Source organism: Aphelocoma coerulescens, chromosome 2, assembly GCF_041296385.1.
Source record: "Aphelocoma coerulescens isolate FSJ_1873_10779 chromosome 2, UR_Acoe_1.0, whole genome shotgun sequence".
NCBI classification, from domain to species: domain Eukaryota; kingdom Metazoa; phylum Chordata; class Aves; order Passeriformes; family Corvidae; genus Aphelocoma; species Aphelocoma coerulescens.
This window is the reverse complement of record NC_091015.1, coordinates 117,652,924-117,671,500: the sequence shown is the minus strand read 5'-3', so window position 1 is coordinate 117,671,500 and position 18,577 is coordinate 117,652,924. Positions and strand designations below refer to the sequence as shown.

Here is an 18,577-nt window from a genome sequence, read left to right as displayed (position 1 = left end):
CCTCCCCGCGCCTCCCGAGCCCGCGGCCCCGCCGTGACGCAGTTCCGCGTGACGCAGTTCCGCGTGACGCATTCCGTGTGACGCAGTTCCGCGTGACGCTCTGGGCGGGCGGATTTGAAATTGCGAGGCGGCGGCGGCGCCGGCGGTAACGGCCGGGCGGGGACAGCGACAGCGCGGGGGCTCTGCGGGGAGCGGCAGGGCAGCAGCACCAGCGCCCCACCCCTCAGCCACCGGTGTCCGTGAGGCGGCGGTGAGTCCCGGGCTGGTCTCGCTGCTGAGTGCCCTGGTCGCCTTCGGTGGGGTTTAGACGCGCTGTCAGGGCGAGTGGGTGGAGCTGCGCCCAGCTCTGCCGCGCTCCTACCCTTTCTTTTTCTTGCTGGCATTTTGGCTCTGGCAAACTCTGCTGTTAAATCTCTGTTTGAACTCTGTTCTTGCAGCGTCCTGGCTTATATCAGCAATAGCGTGGCCAGCAGGACCAGGGCAGTGATTGTCCCCCTGTACTCGGCACTGGTGAGGCCACACCTTGAGTGCTGTGTCCAGTTCAGGGCTCCTCAATTCAGGAAGGACACTGAGGTGCTGGAGCATGTCCAGGGAAGGGCAATGGAGCTGGGGAAGGCTCTGGAGCACAAGTCCTATAAGAAGCGGCTGAGGGAGCTGGGGTTGTTTAGCCTGGAGAAAAGGAGGCTCTGGAAAACCTTATCACTCTGGAACCACCTGAAAGGAAGGTGTAGCCAGCTGGGGGTCGGTCTCTTCTCCCAGGCAACCAGCGACAGGACACAGTCTCAAACTACGCCAAGCTTAGGTGGGACAGTTGGAGAAATTCCTCCACAGAAAGGGTAACTATACACTGGAATGGACTGCTATCGTGAATGAGTGTGTTAGGGCTGCTTACAGAACCACCACACCTGCCCAGCATGGTGGTGGAGTCAGTGTCCCTGGAGGTGTTTAAGGAAAGGCTGGATGTAGCACTTAGTGCCATGGTCTAACTTACAAGGTGGTGTTTGGTCGTAAGTTGGACTTGATGATCTCTCAGGTCTTTTCCAACCTAATTGATTCTGTGATTCTAGAGGCTAATCACTTGCTATGTTTGTGAAAATTCAGTCTCTCTGTGGTTGGTCCTAGTTAAAGTAATGTAATAATGCGGCTTCTTCCCTAGACACAGTGAGGTCATGAATACACTGCCCTATGAATTGAGCTTGAGCTAAATTTCTGTTGTCATTCGTGAGCAGTGGAACTGGAAGCAAAATGAAACACAGTTTGTATTAATAATGTGTTTTGGTAATATTTGTAGTAGAGGAGGTTTTTATTAGTTATAATTCAGTCATTTAAGCCCATCCCACAAATAAAATATAACCTTTGTAGAGGGCAGAAGCTGGCATTTTTTTTCCTGAATTAATTCTTTTTACTTCAAATTCCCCTCTAATGCCACTGTGGGGACAATGGTATTCATATTCCAGTTTGATTTATATTCTGCATGCATAGTCTGAAGAGAGCCATATTATTATCTCAGATTAGGCTTTCCAGTTATTATGCTGTGATACTGGGAGATCATTTGCAAATGAATGGGTAGGCTCAGAATTAGCGGCTCGGGAGCTGATGTATGGCTGAAGTGCTGTAAACAGTATTCGTGGTAGTCTGGCCTTCTTCCCAGTGGACTGAGCTGAAAAATTTCTCAAGCTCTTTTGCTTTTGCAACCTGTAGGCTTGAAGTGACCAAATATAAAGAAAGGCAAAACAGTAGGTTTGGAATAAGCACTGACATTTTCATCAATAAAACAGTTGATTTAAAAGACTGTGGCTGCTCCTTTATATTTCTGGAGTATAACATAATAAATCTTTTTTCTTTCTTCTCTTTTTCTTTTCTTTTTTTTTGATCTAATGTACAGGTCTACTTGTTTATTCTGAGCCTTTGGAAAATCATTGTGGCTTTTAGAAAATAAAATATCCTTAGATCCTGGATTTTCCAGTACTGAGGGATTGTGATTTACAGCTCAGTCACAATGAGGCGAAGCTCAAGTATTGCTGGAAACAGCGGTCGGCAATCTATGATGGCACTGAGAGTGCAGGACAACAACAAGATGGGTCTTCAGACACCTCAGATGTAAGTCTTGCTGGTCAGGTTGCTAAAAATAAGTATATAAAACTAATTCTGAAGAGATTTATCATAGTGTGTTTGAGTGTGTGAATAGGAAAGGAGGGAAAAAATGGAAAGAGTGAAAAGAAGGCTCCTTGCAAGCCAAGGATGTTTGCACAAGTGCTCCAGTTTTGCAAAAATACTTCCTTTAACCTTTTTGTGTGCCTGTGTCATATTTCAAACAGTAACACTTTTTTACATGTTTCTAGGAGGTGGCTGAGTGCATCAGTTGACCTTTCTAGGATATTGCTGTGATGAAGGTGCTTAGGAATATATGAGTGCGTGTATAGCTCTTGTATGAGCAAAACATGAATTGGTAGAAATAGTCACTTGAATCCTTCTCTCTATTCCTCAGGAAGGACAGAAGCACCTTTGGGAAGCTGAGCATGAGCAAACCTACATCTGGAGCTTCAGAAAGAAAAGTCAGCTGTTTTGGGAAGGGGTATGGATAGCTTTCGTTCTCAGCACTGTAAATTAAAACAAAAATGGTCCTGTGTAATTTTGGTATTTTTCTTTCTTGGCAGATTTTTATTATAGGGAATAATGGAGCTGAGGCAAGCAGACCTTCAGGTCTGCCTTCCTCCAGTCCTTGATCACTAAACAATAATGCTGTGGAGTAGGAATTGCTTTGGGAGCTGTTTTTTTTTCTCTTGGGAACGATGTGCACTGCAGACCGCAAGAGTATCTCAATACATTTTCCTGTTTAAGGAAGAACAACATCTGTAGTACACTCTGCCTTAGTTTCTTCTCTCTAAGATACAAACCTTCCAAAAATCTATAATCTTTCTTAGTTCATGACTTTCTGTGTTGTAGGTATCTTCTTTCATAGGACCCCAATGTTGCAGGGGTCTATTCCTTTTAAGTATTCCTTAAATATTTTAGTCTTTATTTACAGTCACCGACATGATTTTTTTCTTCATCTTTGGGGTATTTTTCTGCTCTCTAAAAGTTTCTTTCTTTGAATAAAATGAAGAAAGTATTCATCTATGATTCAGTAATCCCTTTATGGTACATGTGACTTATGGCTTCTGGGTTGATTGGAAAAACAATCACCTTAAATTAAGAGACCTTCAACAAAACTTCATTTGTATAACAAATGAAAACATAAAAATAGCAGTTGTTGTGACTTAAACGTTAAGAGAGTTCTTCTTTATATGTATTGTCACAAGACCTGTATTTATTGTCTGGTCTTAGAGCGAGTGGGGCTGGAGGGTCACGCAACAGCCAGTACAATGTGTTCGGGACAGAAAAGATAAAGGATCCCAGGCCCCTTCATGACAAGGCATTCATCCAACAATGTATCAAGAAGCTTTGTGAGGTAACACATTAACCTATTCTGCACCTATGTTACAAGGTGTAAAATGTACTAAGCAAAATGTTTATTTCTCTTGGTTTCAACTCCTAAGTTTTCTTTAGTGATTGGTATTCCATGTTTCTTTCCTACAGTTCCTCGTCGAGAATGCTTATGCCCCTAATGTTTCCATGAAATCGCTACAATCTCCATCAGTTAAGGACTTTTTAAAAATCTTCATCTTCATGTATAGATTCCTATGCCCTTCTTATGAACTGCCTGACTCAAAATTTGAAGAGGAAATTCCCAAAGTTTTTAAAGAGCTTGGGTGAGATGATTATTGTTAATCTCCTGGGCTAAATAGATATGCTATGGCTGGAAATTTAAAAGCTAAGAATTCTGCATTGATAGTTGGGGAGAATGGAGAGGTTTCTTCACTCAGATGAGACTCTGAAAGTACAATGTTGTGATTGTTTTGTTTCACTTTTGTTTAGCTCTAGGTTTACTCTCTGACTTTGTGAGTCTACTATACATTTTATATTTGAACTTGCAGAACTATTAGCTCTTGAAATCTTGCTTTGTAATGTAAAATTTAATTGGTTACTTGTATAAAAATTTGAGAGACAAGACACAATTTTCTTTTACAGACCTTTCTTTTCATTCAGTTAGAATCTAAGAACTAAAATTTCCAGAATTTTGGATCAAGTTAATTTAGTTTAAAATATGTTTTCCTGCAATTTTTCTCATTCTGCTTTCAAAGCAGAGTGTGGAAATAACAAAAATGACTGTTGACGTGAAAAAAACAAGTAAGCAGCCAAGTGATTTATTGCTGAATTTGTTCGGTGTTTGAAATCATTAACACCCCAACATTTTCCAAGAAAGAAAATCCTCTGCCTGTTGATAATTGTGAATTTTCAGTCTCATTTAAAAAAAAAAAAAAACAAAAAAAAAAACCCAAAGGAGTGTATTTTACTCCTGTAGATTTGAACCCATGATGGTGTGAAAGTGCTGGGGCTCCATAAATGTAGGTGTAAATCTCTTTTGCTCACTTCACTTTGTTCTCAGCACTTCAATAAAATTTTGTTTTAATCTGTAACATCTGAAACTGCTGACCTAGCTTGAAATGTTGAAAAGGATTATACTCTGCTGTGCCAAGAGTGTAATTCTGGATAAAATGACTAATTCTGACAACTCACTTTAAGTTGTCTTTTGAGAGTTCAAGGAACATCTGGATGACATTCTTAATCATATGGTTGAGTTGTAGGCAGTGCTATGAGAAGCAGGAGTTGGACTTGTTGATCTTTAAGGGTCCCTTTCAAATCAAGATATTCTATGAATCACAAAATGAGAAACCCATGACAATTGAATAAAATAGTGCTGTAAGAACTCAACTTACTTCCTTTGATGTACAGTATAAAGTACAATTGAGTTTGCTCTTCCTTTTGTGCCTTCTTCTACATTGTGCTTCTTTATTCTCAAAATGTACTAGTTTGTTTTCATCACTGTTTGCCACAGCTATTAAAAATGTATTTTCTTTGGCCTTATAGGTACCCCTTTCCTCTGTCAAAAAGCTCCATGTACACTGTGGGAGCACCACACACCTGGCCTCAGATTGTGGCAGCTCTGGTTTGGTTAATTGATTGTGTCAAGGTAACATTTGTCTTAAGATAAATATTTCCCTTTGCAGGCTGGAATGTTAGTTTCAATACAGATGTAGTAAATATTTTCTGCAGATCTCCTTGTTTAACATATATGTAAAGAAAAAGGTAGGTGTTCTTAGCTGTCATCTGGGAGCTGACCCTTAGCCTTATATTTTAGTAACTTTTAAAATAAGCTTTTCATGTTATATTATGATAATTCTTTTCTTTAAATGTATGCACTGGACAAATTAATGTATAAAAAAAGGTGGGGAAGTGCTGACATATATACATTAAATGTGAGAAGTTAATGGGTATAATCACTGAATAGAACTGGTATCTTCAGTGCAAATGTTGTGACATCTGCCATTCTCCCCTAAATTTAAAGTTGAAGGATGGAATTTTCAATTGAAATTATTCAGATGTCCTGTAATTCTTATACAGAGTGGCAAGTTTTGTGTTTGGGTGGGGTGTTTTTATTTAATTTTGGTTTTGTTTGGTTTGGGCTTTTTTTTTTTTTTAGTAGTGGTAACTGTCATTGCTGCCAGCTTAGGTCTGAGCAAAATTTGGGATCTGTGACAGAAGTTCACCAGTGCTGAATTGAGCACCCATGAAAATCCTGTCCTTTTTTGCTGAAAAGACACAAGACAATTTGGCAGTGTTCGCTGTCCAGTTCATGCCTCCTTACCTGTGTGTTTAGTCAACTAAGCACAAGCTCATTACAACCTGCTTGCTGAAATCCTAATCCAGTGTTACTCTGCTTCTTATCATGAAACCAATATGAAAACTAATGGATGTCTTCACATTTGCTCTTTGTGTGTCCCCCTCTGCTTTTCAGCTGTACACTGCCATGAGGGAAAATGCGCCACCGTTTGATGAAGGACAGAACTGGGGAGGAGAGACAGATGATGGAATTGTACATAATAAGGTACCATAAAAAGTAAATGAGAATCAGAATTGCTCAATTGAACTTTGCCATGTGCTGTAATGACACAATTTAAATACAGTTTAGATTGTTGTGTCATGTATTTATAGATTCTGTTCCCTTTTATATTCACAGCGCTTTCTAGGAAGTAGAGTAGCATTTTATAAAAAGCCTGATGAACTATTTCCTGAGCAGGCATCATGGCCTGTCTGTTGATGAAGACAGAGTATTAAACAGAAATGCCTCATTCTCCAGTTCTCCTTTGTGGAGAAAGGGAATCATTATGCTGCTTATTGTTTTAGTAGAGTTTCTGGTATATTTTGCTTTAGCGCTCAAGACTTTGGAGGTTAATAGCAGTGCAGTGTAAAGACAGTGACTTCTAAATATAGTTGTTTCTGCCAATATCCACTCAGTTTATTATGTAAAAATTGGTTGTAAAATTTTATTTCTGAGACACAAAATAGGGTGGCAATGTAATTCAGGCACTTAAAAATCCAATAGCTTGCTTTTTTTTTAATTTATCATAGATTATTAGTACTACTCAGATTTAACTCAGTGTTAACTCACAACAGGTGTTTGGAAGGGGTTGCATTATAAGCTAAAACATTTAATTAGAGAATTTCAAAAATCAAGTTAAATCATAATTTTGGACTAAGGTTACAACCTGATGGCTGGCAAGTAAAAATGTTTTTAAACTAAATATGTTCTTCTACACTGACACTTATATGTTGATACAAAATTCACAGTACTGGTGTAATTGCTTCTGAAACATCTGTAACTTAGTGTCTAGCAAATTCTTTTTAGGTAACCTTTCTTTAATTCTAGATTAGTTCTTTGACATCTGCAGATTGAAATTTTAATGGTCATATTTCCTGAAGAGGTCTGTTAAACAGATCTACGTTTTCCATAAACTAGCCTGAGAGAATCATATGCGTCAAGATAAAAAATTCTTTAATATTGTACCTACAATCCTTGTAAAATATCCCAGAAAAATAGAGCATTTCCAGACCTTTCTTAATGTGAATTATAGGTGCCTCCTTCTGCCTGAATATAATCTTTTGACATTCTGTGTTCAAAGGGAGGAAAAAAGTTGACTTTTACAGAAGTACAATCAAAAGAGTGAAAGGTATTTTTGGTGTCTTAAATTCCACTGATTGAATAGCTTTAGACTATCCAGATATTTTACAGGCCTTGGAATTGTTGAAATGAAAGATTTTTAAATTGTTTGCAGCTTTTCATGGATTACTCTGTGAAATGCTACGAGCTTTTCATGAAAGGGAGAGATACTTTTGAAGAATTGGATGCCGAAGTGCAGTCAAAATTAAGTAAGTTTTCAAGTTTTAATTAATATTCAATTGTGTTACTGGTTTCTTTTCTCCTAGCATCAGTTTGTTCAGTTTACAAGTGAAAGTGATCTGAGATAAGGGAACTCTAAATTCCTAAGTACCTTTCAGTTACTTCAACTTTTTACCAGTACAGATGGATGGGTCATGATCTGCTATCAGCTGTAGCTGTGTCACCTGGTTTTTTAATGGCTTTTTGGCAGAAAACCAGTATACAATTCTTCAGATGCAAATTCCATCTGTGCAGATGACTCTTGTTTCTGTCTGACAAAGTTAACAAGTTAAAAAAAAAAGAAAAATATTGTCAGAGGATGCACACCTAATAAGAAAGAAAGTAAGTTCAGCTTTTAAAGCTCTAAAACAGTCTGCAAGAGTTCCAAACTGTGTTGTGAGGGTTCCTGTTAACTGTTAGGTTTTTTTGACTCACTCATTCCACCACCTATAGAAATACAAACAGAATTTGAGAACATGGAAGAAAAACATTTCTTGCTTTCTTTGCTCTCCTATGAAAAGCCAGAATAAGGACACTTTGTTTGCAAACTAGAGTCATCAGTTGGAGAGGGAACAAGCTACCACAATGCTACTGGATATTAGTAGGAAAAAATAATCACCCCATTGTTTGGCAAAGGCTAAGTGAAGTTAGGGAGAAGATTTCTCAAGAGGCAAGGAAGTATATGGATAAGAAAGAGGTTGTTAAATAAGTTTGATCACAAGGTAGTCTGACTTGTATACTATCCTGTGGTGTGGGCTGTATGAGAGTTTGGAAACTCTTAACTCACAGGAGTGACTTTGGAGTCTTTTTGACATAAGGACTGAGAAATCCATTTCTCTTGTTTGTTTTGGGGTTTTTGCCTGGTTGGATTTTAATGAAGGGTTTTTCTGATGGGTTTCTTGGTTGTTTTTAGTTATTTCTTTAGTGTAAAAGAATTGTCCAGATAATGGGTATTTACTGTGCTGAAGCTAATGTTCAGATACTCGGGTGGTGATATTAAGTGAGATTAATTTGTAACCCCACTCTCTTTTCTCCTCTCCCCCAGAGGATTTATTTAATATAGATGAATTCCAGATAGAAAGTTTAGCAGCTGAAAACAAAAGACTTCAAGAAGAGATTGCAAGACTAGAAAAAGAAAAGGAAAGTGAGCCGGTTAGTAAATTATATCTCTGTTTTTATGGTGGAGTTGAATTTTATGTTATTGACCATTTCTGAATGAAGATACTTATGATACATAACACATGGAAAATTATTTTCAGTGCTTTGAGATTTTAATTAGGACAGGTTTAATTAGGACAGACTCTATACCATTGTAGGACAAGGCATTTTCTGTGGAGTCTTCAGTCAATATTTGTTTAATAATATGCAGATATTTCCAGGTAATAAGGTTTTGTATTGACTGAAATATTAATAAAATACTTGAACCACTTTTTTTTTTAATATAAATCTCAAAATTATTTTTTCTAAATGTGTTGGTATGAGGCATGGGATTCAGTGGTAACAATATACTTTAGGGAAAATGTTTTGCTTGAAAAGCTGGATTCTGCTTTTAATGCATCATGAGTTTAAAAATGGGTTAGTGGCTGTGCAGGTGGCAAACTGAGACTCCTGCCAACTGAGCAAAATGTGTGCTGGGTTTATTCCCAGATTTCCATGCCCTAGTTTTATCTGCCCTCTGTATATTATTATACTTAAGTTGTGAACTACCTGTAATAAGAATTTTCTAAATGCAGGGTCTAATGCAAATGAGAGACTTAATGCTGAAATGCAAGAATCTTTTTAACCTCTATGCTGTTATTTTAAAGGTGCTTGACTTGACTCAGCTGTCACAGAGATAAAAAATTATTAAAGTTCTTTAGTTTTATATTTGTGCTATTGATATTGACCAATTACTCTACTGTCTTGTCTGGAAAGTGAAGTCATTAGCTTATATTAATCTAAGAGTGGTTGTTCTTTTCACTCACTTCCTAGGATCGTAGAGTAACGCTACGAAACGTGAAATCATCTCTTCAAGCTGATGTCCAGAAATACCAGGCTTATTTGGCTAATCTGGAATCTCATATAGCCATCCTTGATCAAAAAATGGAAAGTGTTAATGATGAAGTTGAGACAACAGGTAAGAAGGCCTTGATCACAGTCAGGACAGTGAAGCTAGAAATAGTCCTAAAATAATTGTAATTCTTAGCTTGAGGACAGAGCGAGATACTTGGGGTGTGATCATGCTACAAATAAACTTTCCAGAATGAATTGCTAATAAAGATTTTTCTTGTCTAATAGCTGTTAGTACACTAGAGTAGTGAAATGATAATGATATGTAATAAATAATTACATTATTTACTCATAAAATACGGAGGTTAGGTTGAAGTATATAGGCTGGCATTTTATGTCCATTTCACAAATGTTTTGTGAACTTAGAAATGGAAGTAGAAGCAATGAAGCAGGAGAATGCCCGGCTCCAGCACATCTTTGATAACCAAAAGTACTCCGTTGCGGACATTCAGAGAATAAATCATGAGAGAAATGAGTTGCAGCAAACCATTAACAAGCTGACTAAGGAAGTGGAAGCAGAAGAACATCAGCTGTGGAATGAAGAGCTAAAATATGCTAGGAATAAAGAAGCGGTATGTGAAAACCCCACTACACTGAGGTGGCTGTCAGTTTTCATCATGAAAGCTTAAAATTGGAGTATTGCTAACTTCTTTCCTAAATAATCTAACAACACCATACATGTATCTAACCAGGCAAAACTGGCAAGAATGGCCTCTGTTTATAATATCTCTAAAAAATGTTGGTTTGTTTTTTTGTTTTTTTTCCCCTTTTTCTGTTTTGTGCTTACTGGAAATGTATTCTTTTCTTTTCTGGATCATAAGAGATGTAGCTAGAATATGCAGCACTGTCATCTCTCACTGCTATAGCATTAAGGGCTTTGATAACATTAGCATGCCAATGCTTTGATAACACAAGAAATTTCAGGCTGATGTTAATATTTCATAGCGAGGAAGTATGGCAAAACTAGTGACTTTGAATCAATTGCTTTGCATGCATTTAGGGCCAGAGTAGTCATTTATGTAGAAGTGGTAACATCTTTCAAGGTCCAAGTTCAATTGCTTCAAACAGAACAATAAGATATAGTCCTGTAAGTGATGGGATTTAAAAGCTGATGCTTTGCCAGATGGAGAACTAAAGAAAAATACTCTCAAATTTATTTGGTATTTGGCAAAGTTACCCTTTATCAAGCACTTGTATTAACTTAAATTCCTCATGTTCAAGTAAGAAGCACATAAAACTGGAAAAAAACCTAGGGTTCTTTAGTGTTTGCATATAAATAGCACTCATGAATTAGAAATCAGAGCATTTAATAAGCTTTGTTTAGAGGCATGCTCAAGTTAGTTTGCTATAAGGATATGTGGCTGTGTGGCGTTTCCTGTCAAAACTAATGAGAGAAGGCATATTGACATGATGGTTGGTTTAGTATTGGTTTAGTTGGATGATTGTTTTAGTATTATTGTCCAGCATGTTTTTACTTTCCTATCAGCTAAATCTCAGAAAGTTGAGGCAGGTAAAATTATGGCAGATGAATATGGAAAACCACAGGTGAAAGCATCCAGTGTCAGCCGTATACACTGAGAAACTTTGCTGAGCAAACTCTGAAAGAATCATAAAACAGTATCCAATCCAGCAAACTGCTGGAATGGCATTACATACAGCTCTTGAATACTGTGGTGTAACTAGGAATCACGTCTATACAGAGCAACTCAGGAACTTGTTTAAAGTACTGTATGAATACTTTTTGCAAAGCTTTCCACTCGTAACTCTTCTATGATTTCTGCCCTCTTCTCCACTGAGCAGATTGAAATGCAACTGGCAGAGTATCATAAACTGGCGCGAAAGCTGAAATTAATTCCAGTAAGTGCTGAGAATTCCAGAGGCCACGACTTTGAGATTCAGTTTAATCCTGAGGCAGGACCAAATTGCCTAGTCAAATACAGAACTCAGATCAAGGTAAGTAAAGTCAACACTAAAGGCTTTGGTTACCAGTCACAAAAAAAAATGTGTTTCTTTGGAAATGCTGGAAAGGTCTCTCAATCTCACAATGAAATGTCATCGAAAAGCTTGTGTGATGAGTCACCATAATGACATTTTAGTATATGAAAGAAATTTGGTATTGGAGAATACAGTAGCCTAAATAAAAATAGAAGGAAAAGATGTACTGGGGTGTATCTTGGTTCAAATAAGCAAATTGCATTAACCAGGTCTTCTTGTATGCATATTACAGGCTCCCCTCATGGAGATCATCAACCAGACTGAGGAAGAAATTAGTAAAGCCACTCAACGGAAAATTACTTTGGAAGATACTTTGGAACAGGTGTGTTGGTTAATGAAGATTAGGGCTACGATAACAACCCTAAAACCTGATGTGCTGCTTTCATTCAACCTTTTTCAGGGGTGAAGAGTGGTGTGGTGGGCTGGTTTTTGTTTGGGTTGGTTTGTTGGATTGGTTGGGGTTTTTCTGAGGACAAGTAGAGGGGGAGAAACTGTGAGAAAACTGCTTTAATTGTGATGAGACCTAGAAGTTTTTCAAAGAATTGGTGTCTTTGTTGGTTTTAATATTGTGTATTCCGTGAATTAAAGTTTATGTAGCTTACATATAATTGACCATGAACATGGGAAATACTTGTTTTTCATAAGTTGCCCATTCCAGTCGATTGTGTGGCTTACCATCACTGACAAATTGTCGTCAGGAAGATTTTTAGCAATATTGGGTTCGGGATGGATTGAAAGAGGGAGAATTTTATTTCCCCATTCTTCTATCTTTACCTTGGATTTTATTGCCGTGCATGATGTTATGTGGTATGGAATGTCCTTTTGGCTGGCTGGCCCGGCTGTGCGCCTTCCCAATTTCTTGCCTATCCCTGCGCTACTCAGTGAGGGGCCCTGGGAGGGATAGAAAGCCTTGGAATGCTGTGCAAGCACTATTCAGCAACAGCCAAAACACTGGTGTTGCCAACACTGTTTTAGCCCCTTACCCAAAACAAAGAACAATACAGACTGCTATGAAGACAGTTAATGCCATCCCAGCCTAGCCTTGTGGCGGCTGGTTGTGGGGTCTGTAGCTCAGACCCAGGAAGCTGTAACCGGTCCAGAGAGATGGCCCTGCGAGGAGCTGTCTTCCCGAGGCCTGTGCAGCTTTCCCTCAGCCACTGGAGTGCCTTTGCAGAGAGGCTAACAGCTCTTTAGTGATTTTCAGCTGGTGATTTCAGCTCCTGCTCTGCCAGGCAGTCTCCAGGCCAGACCAGGAGGAGAGAGACGAGAGGGCCGTGTGATATTCCCGCATAGGTGGCTTTATTGTCTTGCACCCGTGACAGGTGGCCAGTGACAGGCTCACTCTCCCGACTGAGCTAGCCAGGCTTCTTTTATGGGGATACAGAGGTGGGTGTGAGAGGGTAAAAGCCAATGGGTTACAAAGGATCTACATAGGGTCTCCCAGAGGATCGTGGGTCTGTGTCCTCTCTTGCCGTAACTGAAGAGTGCTGCTTTTTCCAAGGGGATTCTGCTGGGAGGTTGTGCAACCTCATTATCAGCAGGCCTCTCTCCAGGGCAGGGGCTGGGCATATCCCACATAGCCTGGTTTAATTTTTTTTCTGAGCTACCAGGTTTTGTTTCTGATGGCATGGATTTGTATGTTAGAATTCTTTTTGAACTATATTTCCTTGTATATGTTTTCATCCTAGGTGAATGTAATGGTAGAGGACAAGAAACGCAGTGTGAAAATGCTGACAGAAGAAGCTGAAAAGCTGGATGATCTTTATCATCAGAAGCTTAAGGTAGAATTTCTTACAGGTTGATGACAGCTTATCTTTAGTGATATCCTTATCCTTAATCTTTGTATTTATAGGTAAGTTTTTGGTTTGCATGTTTGGGCCTCTGCCTTTGCCTTCTTCCCTTCCTCTTACAGGATTTTTTCATTCTTTTCAGGAAACCAATTTGACTGCTACCTTAATTGAATCAGTTTTCACTTTCTTGTAAGAGAATCTGGCATCATACTGTAGCAGATCCTGTAAATCATAAATTACTGCATCTAGTAATAAAAGAAGCAGCAATCATCTGACCTCAGGATATCTCAGAGCATGTGCTTGAAGGAGATTTTAGGATTAACAGAATCTGCCTTGTCTAATCAATTTATATATAATAAATACATTTACAGTTTTTAGTAAACATGTTTAATCAGCTTCTGTAAAAACTAAGGAAAATATTGATTGACCAAAAGCATGTTAAATATTTTAACGTTCTGAAACTGTTGGCTTGCTTTAGATTCCTTTCCTAGCACAGGAGTAGTCCCTATCATTTTCCTCACTTGTAGTTCAGCAACAAAACATAGCCCTCTCTGTTAAAAACTGAGTGGCTATTTTGGTACCTCCAAACTTCTCTGACAGCACAGCTTTGGTGGGGCTGTGGTGCCTCCAGAAAAATGTTCTTTGAACTAAGATAGCATTTACCATAAATGCTCTTGTAAATCCAAAATCCTGTGCTATAGCCATGAAACAGGGTTATTTCACTGCTAATACCTGCTGGGTTGGCTAAAGGCAATTAATTTAGTTTAGTTTTTTCAAACCACATGAAATTTAGCTTTTGATCTGTGCTCTTGCATGTACCTTTCTCTAAAAGTAAGCTTGTAAAATACACAGTTGCCACTGGATGTTTATAATAAGACACAGTCGTGTAATTCCTCTTGTAATTTTTAAAATGCTGTTTGTAAGCCTTAAGTATTAAAGTTACTTTTGAAGGATGATGTTTCAGTAATCTTCCAGAATTGCATATTGAATTGATGGCAGAATTTTGTTTGGTTTTGTGGATTGTATAGCGTCAACAGTGTCATTCTCCTTGAAGAGATAATTACTTAGAATTTTACTCTCTCTGACACAAAAAGGAAAAGCCATGTTCTTACTCAAATGGGATTTTATTTTTTTAATCTAGAAACAGTTGTTCATGATGTGCCATTTCTAAGCTATTTAGATTATCTAAACAATACTTCCTGAGTTTAACTTTGAAGGGAAAATACCTGCAACATAGGCCTTTAAATATGGTTAAAGGCATAAAGAGAAGGTTAGGCTTATTCAGGAAGGGAGATGATATAGAAAATACCTTAAACTTTAGGTTTGGGAGGGATGTCCTTGGGGATTTTTTATTCAGTTCTGAACTTGGAGTTACTTGTGTTAATTTTGAATTCAAGCATTAGGATGTAATCGGGTAATAGAAAGAAGAAAAAAAATCCAAACTATTCATGAGCTATGCAACTTTTCCCCTCTCTTTCCTTGTGACTATAGGAGACAGAAGAGGAAGAGCAAAAATGTGCAAATGAACTGGAATCCTTAAAAAGGCATAAACAATTACTTGAGAGTGGTGTCAATGAAGGTCTCAGTGAAGCCACAAATGAATTACATGATCTCCAACGACAGTAAGACTCGTAACTTCAATGTTTGCCCTGTTGATTTTGGTTTTTAAAGATATTCTCTTGAACCTAACATAGAATTGTTTCAGCATGTATCCATCTCAGCATATTAATTTCACAAGTTAACAACTGAAAGATGTTTTTCCTCAACAGTATTTTGCTAGAATATTTGTCTGCTATATCAGAACTCCTGTTTTCCATGTAATTTTTTTTTATATATATATATGGTTGTAGCAAGAAAATTAGTTTGTTTCCAACTTACATGACAACTGCATTTTATACCTCAAAGTCTGGAAAGAGTATTCTGACTCTAAGATGCATTGTTTCTTATCAGTTAGCACAACACAGTCTTTTTTTTTTTTAAGTTGAATATTAATATACTTTAACTTGGTTCAAATTAATACTTATAGAGAAAAAAGTATGGCAAACGCGATGATAAATTAGACTTGAGGTGATTGTTTTAAATGCCAGGAATTCTCTAATTATGGATATCATCTTCTGAGTATCTTTACCTTTTAGATATCAAGTTGTTTTGCAAGCAACAACAGAAGAGAACAGAAAAGTTGGTGGTAACTTGAGTCGTCTTATAGAAACAATTGCTACTCATGTAGCATCCATAGCGGTAAGCTAAAATTTCATATTCAGAGTTAAATCTCTCTAGAGACATTTGCAGTTGGAAATTAGAACTTAACTGATACTTCGTTAGAAAGAGTATTTAGCTGCTGCACTGAGTCCATAGATTCTAGTTAAATTTGTTGACAAAACCTTTGGTATAAATAATCAGAACTGATCATTAAGTTTCAGCAGTAACATCCTGTCAGGTTAAACCTGCTTCTGGTAGATGTCTTTCAGAAAAGTGTTTAACTGAAATCAGTTAACCTGTGCAATGACTATTTAAAATGCTTTAGCAGAATCAGTACAATACAGACCATGATAGAGCTAATAAAGCTTTCTGTACCTATTTTCTAGAAATACCTTGATGAACAGAATGTGAAAATTTACAGAGACTATGAAGAATTCATGTCTGAAGATCTATTGTCAGACTTGACCAGCATCCTAGACAGTTATAAAAAGAAGGCTGAAAGTCTCTAATTACTAGAAAGGTGAAGATGAAAATTTTGCATTTCGGAAGCTCTGGTATGGTGCCTTCTAAAAGGATGGGTACTACCTGTGTTTAGCACTGAAACTGGTTTTAAGTGTAAGGAAGTATTTATGAACATTCTTTGTTTTGTTGATACAAATACGTTAAAGAATTAAGCAATATATTTGCATTTTCTTAAAAAAAGGCTTTGCTTACATTCATACTTTCAATATCTTATACATGCTTACAAAAAAGTGTGACAGGACGACTGTGGAACAACTGCATTTTGTTCCTTCTGTATAATCAAATCACTTTCCAGGAACATCAGTCAAACAGGCACACAGTTAAACTGCTAAAATAAGGCAGAGTGAACACCAAGATGGAACAGCAAGTGATAACACAAATGCAGAGCTTACTGACAACTGAAATACTGCTATGGTTTTTGTAAATATGCAAGATTCCTAAATGATAACAGCTATGCTTTCATTTCTAGAGTATAGATTGTGCATTTCATAGTATATGTATGCATTTAGGGCACATGCATAACAGACAGTTCACATCCTCCCCAAGCCTTTGTTTTACTAGCAAGACTAAATGTGAATGTCTGTCTCCTGCTTGTTTAGTTACCTATGAAACTGCCTAGAGACCCCTCTCACATAAGTAAGCAATTCTTTTTAAAATTAAAACCTCTTTGAAAAGATGATTAGTCCTTAGAGAGCAGTCTTGTAAATAGTCCAGAAAAAGAAAGATAGTAGTTTGAAAAAAAGTTTTGCCTTTAGGTGCTCATAATCCCAGATGAAGCTTCACTGAACTTCTTGAATATGTGTGCCAGAGAAAGCTCTAAGTAGGACATCAGATGAATACTGGCTGTGTATATAATCAGTTGTAGGTTTGGTTTATGTTAGATACATCAAAATGGTCTAAAATGTCTGTATTGTTCTTGATAGGCCAGTTGGACAGACGCTGTTTTATTTTTCTTCCTCAGGAAAGTAACAGTAAAATTAGTATATGGGGAGCTCTGATCCAAATACTTTGAAGAAAGGTTTTCAATGCTATGTGAAAGTAGTATCTTGTTATCTACTCTGTCTATAATTTTGTGTTTAAAAAAATAAATAAATAAAACCCAGCATTTGTTTCTTGGATAGTTTATGATGGTGTATCCTAATAAAAGCATTGAAGTATTTGAGGGTTGTTTTTAGAGTTCAGACATTTAAATATATAAAGAGAAACAATTTTGCAGTTGCTTAGATTTTAAGAGCTGATAACGGAAGTTGCTCCTTAATTCTACAATATTTGAATTTAAAAACTGAATTGTCTAATTCTAGGCTATTTTTGCAGAATGAGTTTAAAACTCAGTTGTCCTTAATATAGTGTGTGAATCTTCTGGCTCTGGTTATGAGTATTTTGTTCCAGATATTATGATAATGATGACATTATTTAAGCTTCTAGTTTTCTGTTCTTTTTTCATACTCCAGAATTTTGATTTGACAGCTAGAAAAGTTTTCTGACAGGTGGGAAGTTTTTATGCTTTCTTTTGTTGTCCTCTTTTATCTTTACAGACTCTTCCTTTTGTTTTCTGTAACAAACTAGTCTTTACTACATTCCTTCTCTTCAGAAGTTTTTTGCTTTTGTGATCTCTTTAACATTTTTGTTACCTAAAGCAATGTTCTTTTAATGTAGCAAAACTATGACCCATATAGGAGAACCACATTCCTTTAAAGTATGTGCTTATTTAGGGGCTATGCTCTCTCTTGGCTCCCCCATACCTGTTTGTCTTTGCTTCTATAACTGATCTTGTATTTCTTAACAGCTGTAGGTTCCTTGCCATGTGCAATATTCAGTTGATTAAATGAAAGTAAAATAAATGGCATTTCCAAGGACTTAATATTAACCCTAATGAAAATGGGTTAAAGAATCAAAGTCACAATGCCTTCCCTTAATGCACTGGCCAATGTAACATTCTGAAGTTAAAGTAGTCCCAAAAAATTCCATGTTTGTAACATTGGCAACATGTTTTTGTTATTGGTCTGTATGTTGGTGAAGCTAAACTGCCTTTAGAACCACTGCAGGCTTGGGCCTAGGTTCTGTAAAATACTATAGGGATGTCTGTTTTAATCTAACAGATCAACATCAGCCAATGTTTACTAGGTAGTGTGTTTTCACAATTTAAAAATGGAGGGAATTTTTTAATCCTTGTTGAATATGTGTCCTCTGTTGGAAGTTATTTTTGGAAGTTATTTTTGATTTGTATTCTGGAATACAGCTTTTAAATTTAGGCAGTAGGCACTAGAACATAATTACTGCTTTTGGTTCTGTTTCTTTATCGGAATATAAATCTGAATGAGAATGTACCATGGCACCTGTACATTTCAGTAGTATGAGTCATTTGTAAATTTTGGCTTTTGTACGGATACAGTCACCTCATTTAGTGCTAGTGTACCTTTTGTACAGTTTCATGTGTCAAGGTTTTGTATTTTTATACTCAATAAAATTTCTTATGCATTTTTCTATGATTCTTACTGAAGTGTAGAAATTTGACATAAGAACCCAATTAATCTGACTTTCCTCGAGGAAATAAATAATAAACGTTGAACATGCATTGTGTAGAGGAAAAATAAAATACAGAAACATCTTCTTCCTGCAAGTTTTAGAGGAATAAAAATTGCTTTAACCTTTTTAAAAATAGATGGCTTTTTAAAAATTCTTAGGAACATAGTGCCAAGCT

At 37.2% G+C, this 18,577-nt stretch overlaps 1 protein-coding gene across 1 annotated transcript; it reads left to right on the top strand.

The window, feature by feature from the left end:
- Positions 1–114: 114 nt before the first annotated feature.
- NDC80 (NDC80 kinetochore complex component) lies at positions 115–18,577 on the top strand. Its single transcript, XM_069004558.1, has 17 exons — positions 115–250; positions 1,886–2,100; positions 2,489–2,575; positions 3,328–3,451; positions 3,580–3,752; positions 4,972–5,074; positions 5,900–5,989; positions 7,218–7,311; positions 8,367–8,473; positions 9,293–9,437; positions 9,737–9,942; positions 11,171–11,323; positions 11,598–11,687; positions 13,054–13,146; positions 14,647–14,777; positions 15,291–15,393; positions 15,741–18,577. The coding sequence occupies exons 2-17, from the start codon at positions 2,000–2,002 to the stop codon at positions 15,861–15,863; spliced, it is 1,923 nt and encodes a 640-aa protein (XP_068860659.1). The 5' UTR covers positions 115–250; positions 1,886–1,999; the 3' UTR covers positions 15,864–18,577.

Excerpts from the sequence above, each read along its gene's own strand:
- NDC80 (XM_069004558.1), top strand. The coding sequence starts at position 2,000 with ATGAGGCGAAGCTCAAGTATTGCTGGAAACAGCGGTCGGCAATCTATG. Across the intron at positions 3,753-4,971 it reads AAAGTTTTTAAAGAGCTTGG|GTACCCCTTTCCTCTGTCAA; the intron begins GTGAGATGATTA and ends TTGGCCTTATAG. Across the intron at positions 9,943-11,170 it reads ATGCTAGGAATAAAGAAGCG|ATTGAAATGCAACTGGCAGA; the intron begins GTATGTGAAAAC and ends TCCACTGAGCAG.